The sequence below is a fragment of the Hyaena hyaena genome, unplaced genomic scaffold (genome assembly GCF_003009895.1).
Source record: "Hyaena hyaena isolate Hyena2069 unplaced genomic scaffold, ASM300989v1 scaffold_112, whole genome shotgun sequence".
In the NCBI taxonomy this organism is placed as follows: Eukaryota; Metazoa; Chordata; class Mammalia; order Carnivora; family Hyaenidae; genus Hyaena; species Hyaena hyaena.
The window spans coordinates 1020184-1034761 of record NW_024080744.1 but is presented as its reverse complement, the minus strand read 5'-3'; the positions used below and the strand labels follow the sequence as shown (position 1 = coordinate 1034761).

The 14578-nt window shown below is 37.3% G+C and overlaps 1 protein-coding gene across 11 annotated transcripts in view; it reads left to right on the top strand.

Annotated features, from left to right (window-relative positions):
• PHC3 (polyhomeotic homolog 3) overlaps positions 1–14578 on the top strand; it is an 84289-nt gene that overhangs the window by 26092 nt on the left and 43619 nt on the right. For all 11 annotated transcript variants that reach the window (XM_039236509.1, XM_039236507.1, XM_039236501.1 and 8 more), the window contains one exon: positions 8047–8293. In XM_039236509.1, coding sequence (XP_039092440.1) covers positions 8047–8293 — 247 coding nt within the window. The remainder of the gene's footprint in view (positions 1–8046; positions 8294–14578) is intronic.

The window sequence follows — 14578 nt, the reverse complement described above, 5'->3', positions numbered from 1 at the left end:
GAAATGAAGGAGACTCCTAATACCACATGTTGGTGAGAATGTGGAGCAACCACAATTTCATAATATTGCTGGTTAGATTGTAAAATGGTTCAATGACTTTGGAAAATAATTTGTCAGTTCATTATAAACATATACTTAACATATGACCCACCATTTCTGCTTATAGGTGTTTATTCTGAGAGATGTGGAAACATATCCATATAAAGATGTGTAAATGAATGTTTGTGGCAGCTCTATTCAAAGTAGTCCCAAACTGGAAGCAATTAATGTCCTTTAACTGGTGAATGGATAAACAAATGTGGAATATTGCTCAGAAATAAAAAAGGACAAACTCCTGATGCAGCTCCGGAACATTATAATAGCAAAAGAATGCAGACACCAGACAGTACTTACCTTGTGATTCTGTTTATACAAAATTCTAGAACAGGTACAGCTAATCCAAAGTGAAAAAAAAAAATAGATTGGTGGTACCCGGGACAGAATGTGGGAGAGATTGACTGGGGCAGGGTATGGGTGAACTTTTAGGGTGATGGAAATGTCCTATATTTTCATTAGGTGGTGGTAACGTGGCATATACATATATCAAAACTCGATACAACTGGTTTATTCATCATACTGTATGTAAGTTATACCTCAGTAAAGTTGATTAAAATAAATGAAATTGAATAAATTTTATTTTATTAAATAATCTCTACATTCAACATGGGGCTCAAACTCACAAACTTGAGATCAAGAGTCCAGTGCTCTATCCACTGAACCAGCCAGGCACACGTAATAAATTTTAAATTACAACAATTGTGTAGAATATTACTTTGTAAGATAGATACTGTTTTGGTATTTTTCAGTAAAATATGTTTGATACATATGGCAGAAATAGGTATGTCTTAGAGTCATCCTTTGCTTTTTATTTTTAATAATCTAAATTTTTGGTAAAAATTAAGAAATGAGACAGTAGTAATATTCTATGGTACTTTTTGTAGAACCTCTTTATTCTTTTATTGAGTAATAGAGGCCAGTTTGCATATATTAGCATATAAAGATGGTGATCAGTTAAACTCAGGTTTCTCATAATGTGCTCTTTGATCCTCCACAATTCTTTAGTTGTACTTTAGTTTCCATATTTACAAAATGAAACCTTTGTTAACTTTGTTTTTTGAGCTCCAGTCTTTTTTTTAAGTTTATTTATTTTGAGAGGGAGGAGTGAATATGTGTCTGCGCACACGTGGGAGAGGAGCAGAGAGAGGAAGAGACAGAATCCCAGACAGACTCTGCGCTGACAGCACAGAGCCCTATAGGGGGCTTGAACTCATGAACTAAGAGGTCATGACCTGGGCCATGAGCTTTTATGATATCTCTTTGTGGAGTGAATTTGTTGAAGTAATGGTCTTCCTGTTTTCTTTTGGTTTTATAAAACCTAATAAAGGAAGACCATTATCAACCTCCAGAGTTTGCCTGATTTTATTTTTATTTATGCTTGACTTTGTCCCAACTAAGATTCTAATTGATTCACAAGATGCATACAACAAAACAAGGTAAAATAAATTGGAAACATGCATCAAAAAAGCAGAAATTAAAAAAGGAAAGTGGCATGGAGTTAGCAGTGAGGCTCCCGAATCAAATTACATGCATGAAGTCCTCCATGGACTTAATTTCATCTCCCACTTCAGTTATTTATTAGTTGTATAATTTTAGCCAAGTTTTCAAACAATTTTAATTGTCATACATACTTGCGGGGTAAGTTGAAGAATGAATAACATGTATTTAGGGTCTAGAACATTATAGGTACTCAGTACTTTTTTTTGCAAAGGGAAGAATAGAGAGACCTGGGTTCAGATTCTGACTTCAGCACCGACTGCCAGCTTTGTCACCTAACAGTTGATTGATTTTGGACAAGATCATAGTGTAGCATGGTGTTATAAGTGTGGCCTCTGGAGCCATAATCTCCCAATTCATATACATGTTCTGCCGCTTTCTTACCACGTATCATTGATCTCTCACCTCAGTTTCAACAGTATAAAATAAATATTTATAAAATGCTTACTTCAAAGCACTGTAGGAAGGATTAAAAATGTTAATAATTGAAAATTATAACAGGATCTGACACGTAGCACTCATTAGATGTTAGTTTTTGTTATTACCTGTGCTGAGCCTCACTTTTTTTTTTAATGTGTTTTTAAATTTATTTCTGAGAGCGAGAGGGAGGGAGAGGGAGGGAGAGGGAGGGAGAGGGAGGAGGAAAAGGAGGGAGAGGGAGAGAAAGATACAGAATCTGAAGCAGGCTCCAGGCTCTGAGCTAGCTGTCAGCACAGAGCCCAGTGCAAGGCTTGAACCCACAAACTGTGAGAGCATGACCTGAGCCAAAGTCGGACGCTTAACCGACTGAGCCACCCAGGCACCCCCCACCCCAACTTTTTTTTTAAAGTAAGCTCTGTACCCAGTGTGGAGCTTGAACTCTCAACCCTGAGATCAAGAGTTGGCACTCTCAGGGCACCTGGGTGGCTCAGTTGGTTAAGCATCCAACCTCATCTGAAGTCATGATCTCACGGTTTGTGGGTTTGGGCGCCATGTCGAGCTCTTCACTATCATTGCAGAGTCTGCTTGGGATTCTCTGTTCTCTCTACCCCTCCCCAACTTTTGCTCTCTCACTTTTTTATTTTTTTATTAAAAAAAATTTTTTTTCTTAAATAGTTTATTGTCAAGTTGGTTTCCATATAACACCCATTGTCCCCACAAGTGCCCTCCTCCATGCCCATCCCTCCCCTTCTCCTCTCCCCTACCCCCATCAGCCCTCAGTTTGTTCTCAGTATTCAAGAGTCTCTCATGGTTTGCCTCCCTCCCACTCCCCAACTATTTTTCCCCTTCTCCTCCCCCATGGTCCTCTGATAAGTTCCTCCTAATCCACATATAGGTGCAAACATAATGGTATCTGTCCTTCTCTGCCTGACTTATTTCGCTCAGCATAACACCCTCAAGTTCCATCCATGTTGCTACAAATGGCCAGATTTCATTCTTTCTCATTGCCATGTAGTTTTCCATTGTATAGATAAACCACCTCTTGATCCATTCATCCGTTGATGGACGCTTAGGCTCTTTCTATGTTTTGGCTATTGAGAGTGCTGCTATGAACATTGGGGTACATGTGCCCCTATGCATCAGCACTCCTGTATCCCTTGGGTAAATTCCTAGCAGTCTCACTTTCTAAATACATACATACATACATACATACATAACTTTAAAAAAATTTAAAAAGTTGTACACTGTACAGACTGAGCCGGCCAGGTGCCCCAAGCCTCAATTTCTTCACTGTAAATTAAATAGCTCAGAGTTGTTATAAGGAATAACGAGACAGTACACATAAAGTACTTAGCATAGTGCTTGGCACCTATCACCTGCCACTAATCACCAATTTTGTTATACATTGTCTAAAGATGAGTCCTGAATTTGGTTCTTAGGTTTCAAGTAGCTAATAGTGAAGAGAGAAAGACAGCCATTTAAATGATTCATAGTTTCCAAGGTAAAATAAACCAATTGTTAAGGAAACAACTAATGTGCTCTCTGGAGAGTGCTCTAGAGTACATCTTGTTTGGTGTTCATGGAGAAAACATGGTGTCTTTAGTAGTATCTTTAAATATGAGCATAGCCAAAATAATTTATAAAAATGACTCTTTGGGATTTGGGTCAGTGTGATACAGGTATTTGGCTCTGTGATAATCTGGATTAAAGGATGAACTTTGAGAAACTAAAGGAATGGATTGACCTTTAGGAATTTATCTACAAATGTTTTTTTCTTTACTGTGCTTTTGAAATGGCAGTGAATGAAACTGGCAGAGGTAGGGAATGCTAATACTTTGAATCTTCTTTCCTCAAATTCAGGGCTGTTACTTTTGAAATAATTGTTTTCTACTTTGTTAATTTTTAAACTTATATTTGAAAATTTTCTTATATCTAATTTTTTTTTAACATTTATTTATTTTTGAGAGGCAGAGACAGAGCATGAATGGGGAAGGGGGAGAGGGAGACACAGAATCTGAAGCAGGCTTCAGGCTCTGAGCTGTCAGCACAGAGCCCGATGTGGGGCCGAACCCACGAAATGTGATGTGAGATCATGACCTGAGCCAAAGTCGGACGCTCAACTGATTGAGCCACCCAGGCACCCCATATTTGAAAATTTTAAAACAATGAATTTGTAACTGAGAAATACCAAAGTTGACATTTTATTTTAATACTCTTTTATAGAAGTTGGTAAAACAGTTAATTTTTCCTTAAAATTTATTAAAATTTATTTGTAGTATACTGTCCAAAAATAAGAAATTTGGCATATCTTACCCTTGATTACTATTATTTTTTAAAACATTTTTTGTAATGTTTATTTTTGAGAGAGAGAGAGTACATGTGCATAAAAGTGAGGAAGGGTGCAGAGAGGGAGAGAGAGAGCATCCTAGGCATGCTCCCTGCTGTGCGTGCAGAGCCCAGTGTGGAGCTCCAACGCACGAACTGTGAGATCATGACCTGAGCTGAAATCGAGTTGGACACTCAACCTACTGAGCCACCCAGGCATCCCCCGTTATTTTCTATTTTAAGTCCTCCATCCCTTCTCCATACCATGACCAAGAAAATAAAAATAAGTAAAAAATCTAACTTTCAGAAAGATATAGGAGTAAAAGTAACAAATCATACTTACTAATGCTATCTGGGGAATGCTTTTTAGAATTGTAAAGAAAATAGCCCTTTGGATTTAAAAGCTAGAAACTCAGGAGCACCTGGGTGGCTCTGTTGGTTAAGCTTCCCACTTCAGCTTAGGTCATGATCTCACTGTTGGTGACTTTGAGCCCTGTATTGGTTTCAGTGCTGACAGTGCAAAGCCCGTCTGCAATCTCTCTCCTTTCTCTGTCCCTTTGCCTCGTGTGCTCTCACTGGCTCTCTCTCTCAAAAGAAATAAAATAAAAGCTAGAAACTCAGCTCTGCTGTTAGCAGTGTGACATTAAATCTTAGTTTCCTCATCTGCAAAGAAGGCATGCTACAGTATTCACACAGTATTTGTTAGAACCAAATTAGATAATTGATGTATTTGAGGAATCCACTATGAAAATGTAATGTGTGAAATTAGCAGAAATAAGTCATGTGAAACCTAGACTTTTTATAAAGTCAGAACGTTTCTATAATTTGATCATGGGAAAAGTTCAGAGGAAAGAAAATTGGACATTAGAGTGCCTTACTATTCTGTATTTAGAAAGGTTGGGTTTTCCTCAAAAGAGAAGCTCTGTCAAGGAAATCTGAATATGTGATCTTTCTATTAACAGCTAAATTAACTCTGTAATATACTTTGTAATTGACATGTTTGAATTTTATAAACATATAAGCCAACATGACCATGGCTATTATAGCCATATTGTAACATTTATCTATTCTTATAAATAATACATAGTTTATAGTATATATAATAAGCATACGCATATATTTTCTTTCAGAATTCCAGAAAATAAACTTAGAAGAAAGAGTGTATGATACTATAGAAACGGACTGCTTCAGGTTTAGGGTTTATAGTGTGAAATCCTCGTTTACTGTGAATATGCTCTTCATTTAAAAGAAAGTTTTCAAGTTTTCCAGATTATAATTCAGCCTTTGGTTATCACTGTGATGTGGTTCACCTTATAGACCAGTTGTGGCAGATGTTAAATTTTATGCTCTTTTCCCTTTCCTGAAAGATTCTAATGTGCCTCCACTGGATGTTTGTTAAGATTTTTTTTTTTTTTTGGTTAAATATGAACAGATTTTAATGTTGGCTAAAAAAGAACATAAATAGAACTAAATACTTACCAAAAAAAAAAAAAAGGCCAGTTAATATATATTTTAATATCAGAAATAGAATATCTCAGACTGGTGGAGTTTGTTATGTCTGTAGCACTCAACTGTGGAAAGTATTAAAATGAGTATCAGAGTTGAGAGCCTGCCAGCCAGAGTCTCAGCATTTCACTGACACAGACATTAGTAATTCTAAAATAAGCTAGATATTTGTCAGTGCTCTAGGCTAATATGATCCAAATTCTCTGGGAAATGCATTCAAGACGGGAGGAGAAATGATTTCTAACTAGGGACTTTGTAGATAGGGACTTTGTAGAGATTTCTTTGGGAGAGTGAGTGTGACTTCTACCGGGCCTTGAAGAATGGATTGGACTTCAGGAAACAGCCTTGAGGAAGTATGTGGCATTTTAGGCAAGAAAAACATGAACCAAGGGCTCAAGTACACCAGCAAGCACATGAAGTACAAGGTGTGTTTGGAGAAGGGTGAACTGAACAGTTTGGCTAGATTGAATACTGTGGATTGGAGTAGTGGAGGATGCACTTGAAGTGGTTTGGGCCTAGACTGGAGGGCTTTCAGTGGTAAGCTGGGAAACCTGGATTTTAGCACATTCTATTTTTGCATTAAATTTGAATAATGCAGCAATTATTAGTCCACTTACATTGCCATGAAATATTTGACAAAAATCCGAGAAGATGCTCCATGTGGTCTCACTTAGAAAATTTTTTCAGTTAGTTAAAATAGAATGATTTAAGCTTCAACTGCTCTGAAGTAAACATTTATTTCATATCTGTCATTGGCTGAACACTGCATTTGGTGCTTGTGAAGAGAATGTATAGCCTGTGAGTATCAGTTAATGATAGAGTTGTAGAGACCAAACATACGTGACTGAGGAATGTTCATGAAGCAGATACATCTCACTTGCTTTGTCGTCACTTTAGAAACTTTTAGTTCATTTCCTTCTCATGGCCCGTGCTGGCGTAAATGTATTTATCGCATTCATTCCAATAAGGTGAAAGGTTAGGCAGCTATTGGAGAGCCATTTTCTGCCTTGCTGTTTGAAAATGTTATAAACCTCAGGTGAGAGTCATTGGGATGATCCTTGATACTATCCAGACTGGCAATATGTTTAGAGTGATCCTGGGTGCAGACAGGAGCCATGACATAAGCCATTTCAGGTCTGTGCATGGTCTTGTCAGTTCACAAGATCTAGTTCTCAAAGGCAAGTTAGTATTCCATAACAACAGGATTTTATTTTATTTTATTTTATTTTAATTTAATTTAATTTTTATTTTATTTTTTTTAATTTACTTCTAGGAGAGAGAGAGACAGTGTGAGCAGGGGAGGGTCAGAGAGAGAGGGAGTCACAGACTGAAACAGGCTCCAGGCTCTGAGCTGGCAGTCAGCACAGAGCCCGACGCGGGGCTCGAACCCACGAACCGCGAGATCATGACCCAAGCGAAAGTCGGACGCTTAACCGACTAAGCCACCCAGGTGCCCCAACAGGATTTTAAAAAGGAGTTAATGGGAAATGATTTTCATAATTATCACAGTGGGGTAGGTGTAGGTGATTGCTTATTTATGAGTGTCCCTCCCCCTCAAAACACTCCAAGAAACAAAAAACAAGAGTTGTTCCCATATAAACTCTATAGAATGGGTAACAGTTGTTGTTGTTACCTCTTTCTGATCTATTATGAGGACTACAGTATCGTTTGTGCAGTCTCCTAACTGTATGTGTAGTAACTTCTCACAAGAGTGTGAGGCACTTGTACCCTGTAGTGTTTCACAATCTTGGTCTAGAGAAGTTAGAGTGAAGTTGAAGGAATTGCTCCTTCTTCCCTCGTGCACCCTGGGCTCTTCTGCCTCTGCACCTTTGCTCAAATTTTCCCCTTTATCTGGAAAACCCTTCTTTCTCCCTGTCTCCCTTTGGCTGTCTCTTAGCTGGTAACTTCAGAATGCAGTATGTTGCAGAGTAATTTCCTCATATTCATAGTTCATTTGTTATATATATACTATTTTCATTTTGTTCTTAATGATTCCCTTAATGTCTTTTAAAAAAGGTTTTCTTTAAGGTATGATTGCTTAGAATAATAACTCCCTTTTCCTTTAGGATTAATCACTTGTTTGGAGCTTTATGTATGAAAAGCATAATATAAATTTGTTCTCGTTGTTATAATGGTAATGATTATCACATCTCAATTAATACCATCTGTTTCATCCTTATTTTTTTGTTGTGTGGTTCTTAGGTTCAGAATTTAACATTACGCAGCCAGAAGTTGGGTGTATTATCTAGCTCACAGAACGGTCCACCAAAAAGCACTAGTCAAACTCAGTCATTGACAATTTGTCATAACAAAACAACAGTGACCAGTTCTAAAATCAGCCAACGAGATCCTTCTCCAGAAAGTAATAAGAAAGGAGAAAGTCCAAGTCTGGAATCACGAAGCACAGCTGTCACTCGGACATCAAGTATTCACCAGTTAATAGCACCAGGTGGGATAAAACTTGTTGAAAATAGTTGCATTATTCATTTTATTAGCAGGCAGAGCAAAATGAAAGAGGTCTACTGCTTGAACAAGAACAATGCTTTTAAAACATTTTAAAATGTGAATTTCATGAGTTTACAAAAAGACAAAATTGTAGCTTGAGAAAGAGAAACCAAAGGAACCCAACTGCTAAAACAAAATAATAAATTTTTTTTGTCAGTTGACATTTGATTAACATCTACATTGTGTGCTGGTCTCCCATTATGTTGGTAAAACCAATTATTATTTACTTATTTAGAATTTTTTTTTAACTCCTGTATGGTCATAGTGTTAGTTTCAGGTGTACAGTGTAGTGATTCAGTAATTCTCTTTACTGCTCACTGTTTATCAAGATAAGTGTATTTTAATCCTCATGACCTGTTTCACTCATTCCCCTAATCTAGTCCCCTCTGGTAAACCATTTGTTCACTGTCGTTAAGAGTCTTTGTTGTTGTTTTTTTTCCTCTTTTTTCCTTATTCATTTGTTTTGTTTCTTAAATTCCACATATGAAGACTTCATATGGTAGTTCTCTTTCTCTTCTTGTACTTAACATTAAACTCTAGTTCTGTGTTGCAAATGGCAAAATAACATTTTTTTTTTGACACATCTTTATCCATTCATCTATGGATGGACACTTGGGCTGCTTCCATAATTTGGCTACTGTACATAATGCTGCAAAAACAGGGGTGCATGTCTCCTTTCGAATTAGTGTTTTCATATATTTTTTAAAATGTTTTTATTTATTTGTGAGAGAGAGAGAGAAACAGCGTGAGCAGGGGAGGGTCAGAGAGAGAAGGAGACACAGAATCCAAAGACAGGCTCCAGGCTCTGAGCTAGCTGTCAGCACAGAGCCCGACGCGGGGATCAAACCCACGAGCCGTGAGATCATGACCTGAGCCGAAGTCAGATGCTTAACCGACTGAGCCACTCAGGCGCCCCTGTTTTCATATTCTTTGGGTAAATACTCATTAGTGCAATTACTGGATTGTAGGGTAATTCTATTTTTAATTTTTTGAGGAACTCCATAGTGTTTTCCACAGTGGCTGCACCAGTTAGCATTCCTATCAGTGTAAGAGGGTTCCTTTTTCTCCATGTCCTTATCAGCACTTGTTTATTGTAAAACCTTCTAGCTTAAAAAAATATATTTGACTGTAGTTTATTGAATATACTTTAGTGGAACAAAAGTAAAAGCTCTTAAAACACACATATTTTTTGTTTAAAGTTGTCATTAGTGAGTAGAGTTTACCACTTTCCCAAAATAAGGATTTTGTATAATTATTTCCCTTACGATGTTGCTTTTTCCCCACCTCATTTCATTTCTGAAAGGAAGATGTCAGGCAGTCAGTTAAGTCGTATTCATTCTCATCAACCTTTGAAACCCTCTGCCATCCACAGGTAACCTTGTTTCATGGTTCTCATGCTGAAAATGTTGGGGCCATCTGGGGCCATGAGTTTCCTTACCATCTCTTCTGTTCATCCCAGAATTTCTTAGTGTGGAGCTGTCTTCACTTCTAGTAAGATAAGGAGTTATCTGTATACTGTTTACTTGTGTCATTGATTTGCATTTTTTTTTTAAATAGCTCCTGACTTTTTCATGTTGTTATAACATCCTTTGTCTCCCTCTTGCTGGATCCTTTCCTTTGCTTCTCATGCATACTTAGATCTTTCCTATAGGTAGTGTATCTGCATATGTTTTATTCCAACTATTGTTTATTGAAAGTGTGTGTCATTCATCGGGCTAGACATCACGTATGTTTCATTAAAAAAAATACTCCTGGGTGGCATAGTCATTTGAGTTGTCTCACTCTTGGTTTTGGCTCAGGTCATGATCTCATGGTTTGTGGGTTCAAGCCCCTTGCAGACTCTGTGCTGACAGCTAACTCAGAGCCTGGAGCCTGTCTTCGGATTCTGTGTCTCCCTCCCTCTGGCCCTCCCCTGCTCATGCTGTCTCTATCTCTCAAAAATAAATAAAACATTAAAAGAAATTTCTAATAAATCTCTTTCTTAAAATAAATAAACTTAAAAAAAAACCCTCCTTTGATCCAACTTCATCAAGTAAGCATCTTCTTTCTTTTTAAAACTCTGCATTACTTTTTAAAGATTAATTTTATACTAGTGAAGTCTCCATTTTCTCCACCTAAACCTATTTCTTTGCATCTTTCCTCTGTGCTAATATTGCTACATTCTCAGTAGCACCCAACCTCAATGTCTTGGAGTTGTTTGATTCCCCTAGTTAGAAATCTTTCATCACTTTTAACATATAGCACTTTTATGCTTCTTTGTGGTCCTTTTTCTTTTATAGTTATTTATATACTTATCTTACCTTTTCTACTAGATAATAAACTCTTTGAGAGTAGAATAATATTGAGCACTTACATGTCAAGTACTTTACAATTAATAACTCCTTTAATCCTTTTTCAGAGTCACCTTTTCATCCTTTAATCTTGACAAGCACTGAATTGTAACTTATATGTACTTATCTACAATAGGTGGGCAGTAAATCTTTGTTGCGTTAATAGTTGATTTTTTTCCATTTGAATTTTGGAAATTAAGTGCAGGCTTTGTTATAATGTATGAATTAATACATTCATTGTGTAGTGTGATGTGAGGTACTTTTTTTATAAACATCTGCTCTCTGTATAGCTTGATAACAGGATTTTCATATTCAGCCTCTGGCCAGTGTTGATAGAGGACGCAGTGTGGACAACAGTGAACCCCACTGTGCTTGAAATGACTGCTCAGGGGACAGTTTTTAGTGACTCTTATAATTTTGATAGGTTATAATGAAGGGTAGGTTAATCTCTTTCCAAAGAGAATGCTACCTTCAAAGAAAGCTAGGACCTCTTTCAGGGTTAGTTCAAGCAAGGAAGTCTACTTTTAGATTTTCAGTCCTCCTGAACTCCCAAAACCTGGTTTATTTGTTGTTTTTTTTTTTAATTTTTTTTAAATTTATTTTTGAGAGACAGAGACAGTGCAAGCGGGGGGTGGGGGGGGTGGCGCTCAGAGAAGAGGGAGACACAGAATCTGAAGAGAGACTCCAGGCTCTGAGTTAGCTGTCAGCACAGAGCCCAATGCAGGGCTTGAACCTACTAACTGGAGATCATGACTTGAGCTGAAGTCAGAAGCTTAACCAACTGAGCCACCCAGGCACCCCCCCTTTGTTTTTTTAAGTTTGTTTATTTTGAGAAGGGAGGTAGTGGCAGTGTGAAGCCTGATGTGGGGCTTGAGCTCACGAACCCCTAAGATCATTACCTGAGCCGAAATCAAGAATCCCTATAGTTGGTTCTAAGTTGACAATTATGCTTCCCTTTTTTTGTTTTTTGTTTTTTGTTTTTTTTTTTTCCATTGATAGTGTGATAGTATCCCTGTAGTTGTCTTTCTTGGTGGGTATGGAGGAGACTAGTAAACTAAAACCATCAGAGTCTCAGGACAATTCAATTTCAGATTTAGACCTCTTAACATGTACTTACCAAACTCCAAGTTTCCCATAGTGTTGTTGATTAGAAACAAAACCAAATGAAACACCCTCAGCCACAAAAACCTTTGCAGCTACCAAACTTATAAATTCATTCAAGCCTTACACTGCATTTTCAAAGTAATTTATATCTTCTGGCTAGGCAACAGCTTTATTTTTCCACTCTTCTTTTTTCTGCTCTTGTTGGTGGGAAGTTAGTCTGAAATGATTTTTTTTTTTTAGATTCTTGAATCAGTAATTTGTCCTTTTCCTTAGAAAGATGCTTATTCCTATAGGCTGCTTTCAAACATGAGAAAAATCTACTGGTGTTCTAATGCAGTATAATATAATATATAATATGTAAAAATATAATTATTGTAATGGACATTATTATTTCCTTATAGTTATTTATCGGGTGCTAAAATCATTTGATTTTCTTTGTCATTTAAAAAAAATTTTTAAGTGTTTTATTTATTTCTGAGAGAGAGAGAGAAACAGACAGCGTGAGCAGGGGAGGGTCAGAGAGAGAGGGAGACACAGAACCCGAAACAGGCTCCAGGCTCTGAGCTGGCTGTCAGCACAGAGCCCGACGCAGGACTTGAACCCACAAACTGCAAGATCATGCGGTTAAGTTTATTTTTATTTATTTTTGAGAGAGAGACAGAGTAAGTGGGGGAGGGGCAGAAAGAGAAGAATAGAGAAAATCCCAAGCAGGCTTTGCACTGTCAGCACGAAGCTAGATATGGAGCTCAAACTCAAACTATGAGATCATGACCTGAGCTGACATCAAGAGTGAGACGCTTAACTGACTGAGTCACCCAGGTGCCCCTCATCATTCCTTTTTGAATGTGTAGTTCTCACTTCATAGTTAATATATTTTTAATATATAAGATAAAGGTGGACTTTAGCCACATGTCTGGAAATTATGAAATATATTCGAGTTCAAGTCTTTATAGCAGGCTTTAGAGCTTTTATGAAATTAGTTGGAAAAAATACATACTGCTTTCTGTAGATAATTAATGTAGTGAAAAGCCTATGCTAGTCTGCTCTGGCTGTATAAAGGATACCATAGACCAGGTGGCTTAAACAACAGAAAATTATTTTCTTTTTAAAAAAAAATTTTTTTTAATGTTTTTGTTTATTTTTGAGACAGAGAGAGACAGAGCATGAGCAGGGGAGGGGCAGAGAGACAGGGAGACACAGAATCCAAAGCAGGTTCCAGGCTCTGAGCTGTCAGCACAGAGCCTGATGCAGGGCTTGAACCCACAAATGTGAGATCATGACCTGAGCCAAAGTTGGAGGCTTAACCGACTTAGCCACCCAGGTGCCCCCAGAAAATTATTTTCTTACCATTCTGTAGTCTGTAAAACCCAAGGTCAAGTCGGCAGTGTTTGGTTTTTGGTGAGAGCTCTCCTCCTGGCTTGCAGATGACTGCCTTCTTGCTGTGTCCTCACATGGCCTTTCATCTGAGTGCCAGGAGAGAGAGGATATTGAGCTTTCTGATGTGTCTTTTTGTAAGGGCTCCACCATTCTGACCTCATTTGTCACATTAGGGGTTAAGGCTTCAACATATGCATTTTGGGGGACAAAAACATTCAGTCCATAATAGGAACCTAGACTCAGCTATAGGACTATGGGTTCTTTTAGACCCAGTGCTGCTCCTTAATAGCCAGGTGATTTCAGGCAGTGCACTTAACTGCCCAGTTTCTTCACTTGTAATATATTGGATTATCATAGTGCCCTGTTTGCTTCATGGGGTTCCTGTAACTATTTAATAAAATAATGTTTAATAATTTATAATAATAATAATGTGCATTTAATAATATATTTAATTGTAAGTAATTAAAGAATTCTACATATGTGAGAGATGGTAATTATTAACTCTCCAAATATAAGGCCATCTTGACAGTAATAAAGTATTAAAATCAGAGAAGTTAACAAACATATTCTCTAGAACACTAGGGCTTTTCTTGTAAAAAGAAGTATTGCTTATTATTCTGTAATATATGTGCTTATCAGTTGGACTTATGGACTAAAATAAAATATATAGACTCACATTCTGATCATAGAAAAATTTAATTTAGGTGAAGAGAGTATTAATTTATTGAATTATCAGCTCAGAATATAAGATTGCTTATTTGCTGGAGTTGAGAAGGAAGTTTTATTTCCATTACTATGTTATACATTGTACTTCAATAATATAAATTTTGGGACACTGAGTGGCTCACTCAGTTGGTTAAGAGTCCAGCTCTTGACTTTGGCTCAGGTCATGATCTCACAGTTAATGTGTTCAAGCCCTGCATTGGGCTGTCTCCCCCTCTCTCTTCCACTTCCCAACTAGTGCTCTCTTTCTGTCTCAAAATAAATAAATAAACTTTAAAAAAACCTTAAAAGAATATGGTAAATTTTAATTATAACTTAAAAAATTGAATTAAAATGGGCCTTTGCTGTTATCCTTGCAAAAACTCTATTTCCATATATTTAAAAGAGGAAAAATAATATCTTGAGCCCTTTGGAAGAAAGGCACTCTGTAGAATTCCAAGATTTGGGGGCACCTGGGTGGCTCAGTAGGTTAAGCGTTTGAGTCTTGATTTTGGCTCAGGTTATGATCTTACCCTTTGGGACCTCAGGCCCTCCATCAGGCCTGCTTTGGACTCTTTCTCTCTCCCCCTTCCACTTCCCCCTGTGCGTGAGCCCTCCCTATCTGTCTTTCAAAATAAATAAACATTAAAAAAAACTTAAAAAAAAAAAGAATTCCAAGATTTTATTGAATGCTCTATAATATAGTCTTTATCAAC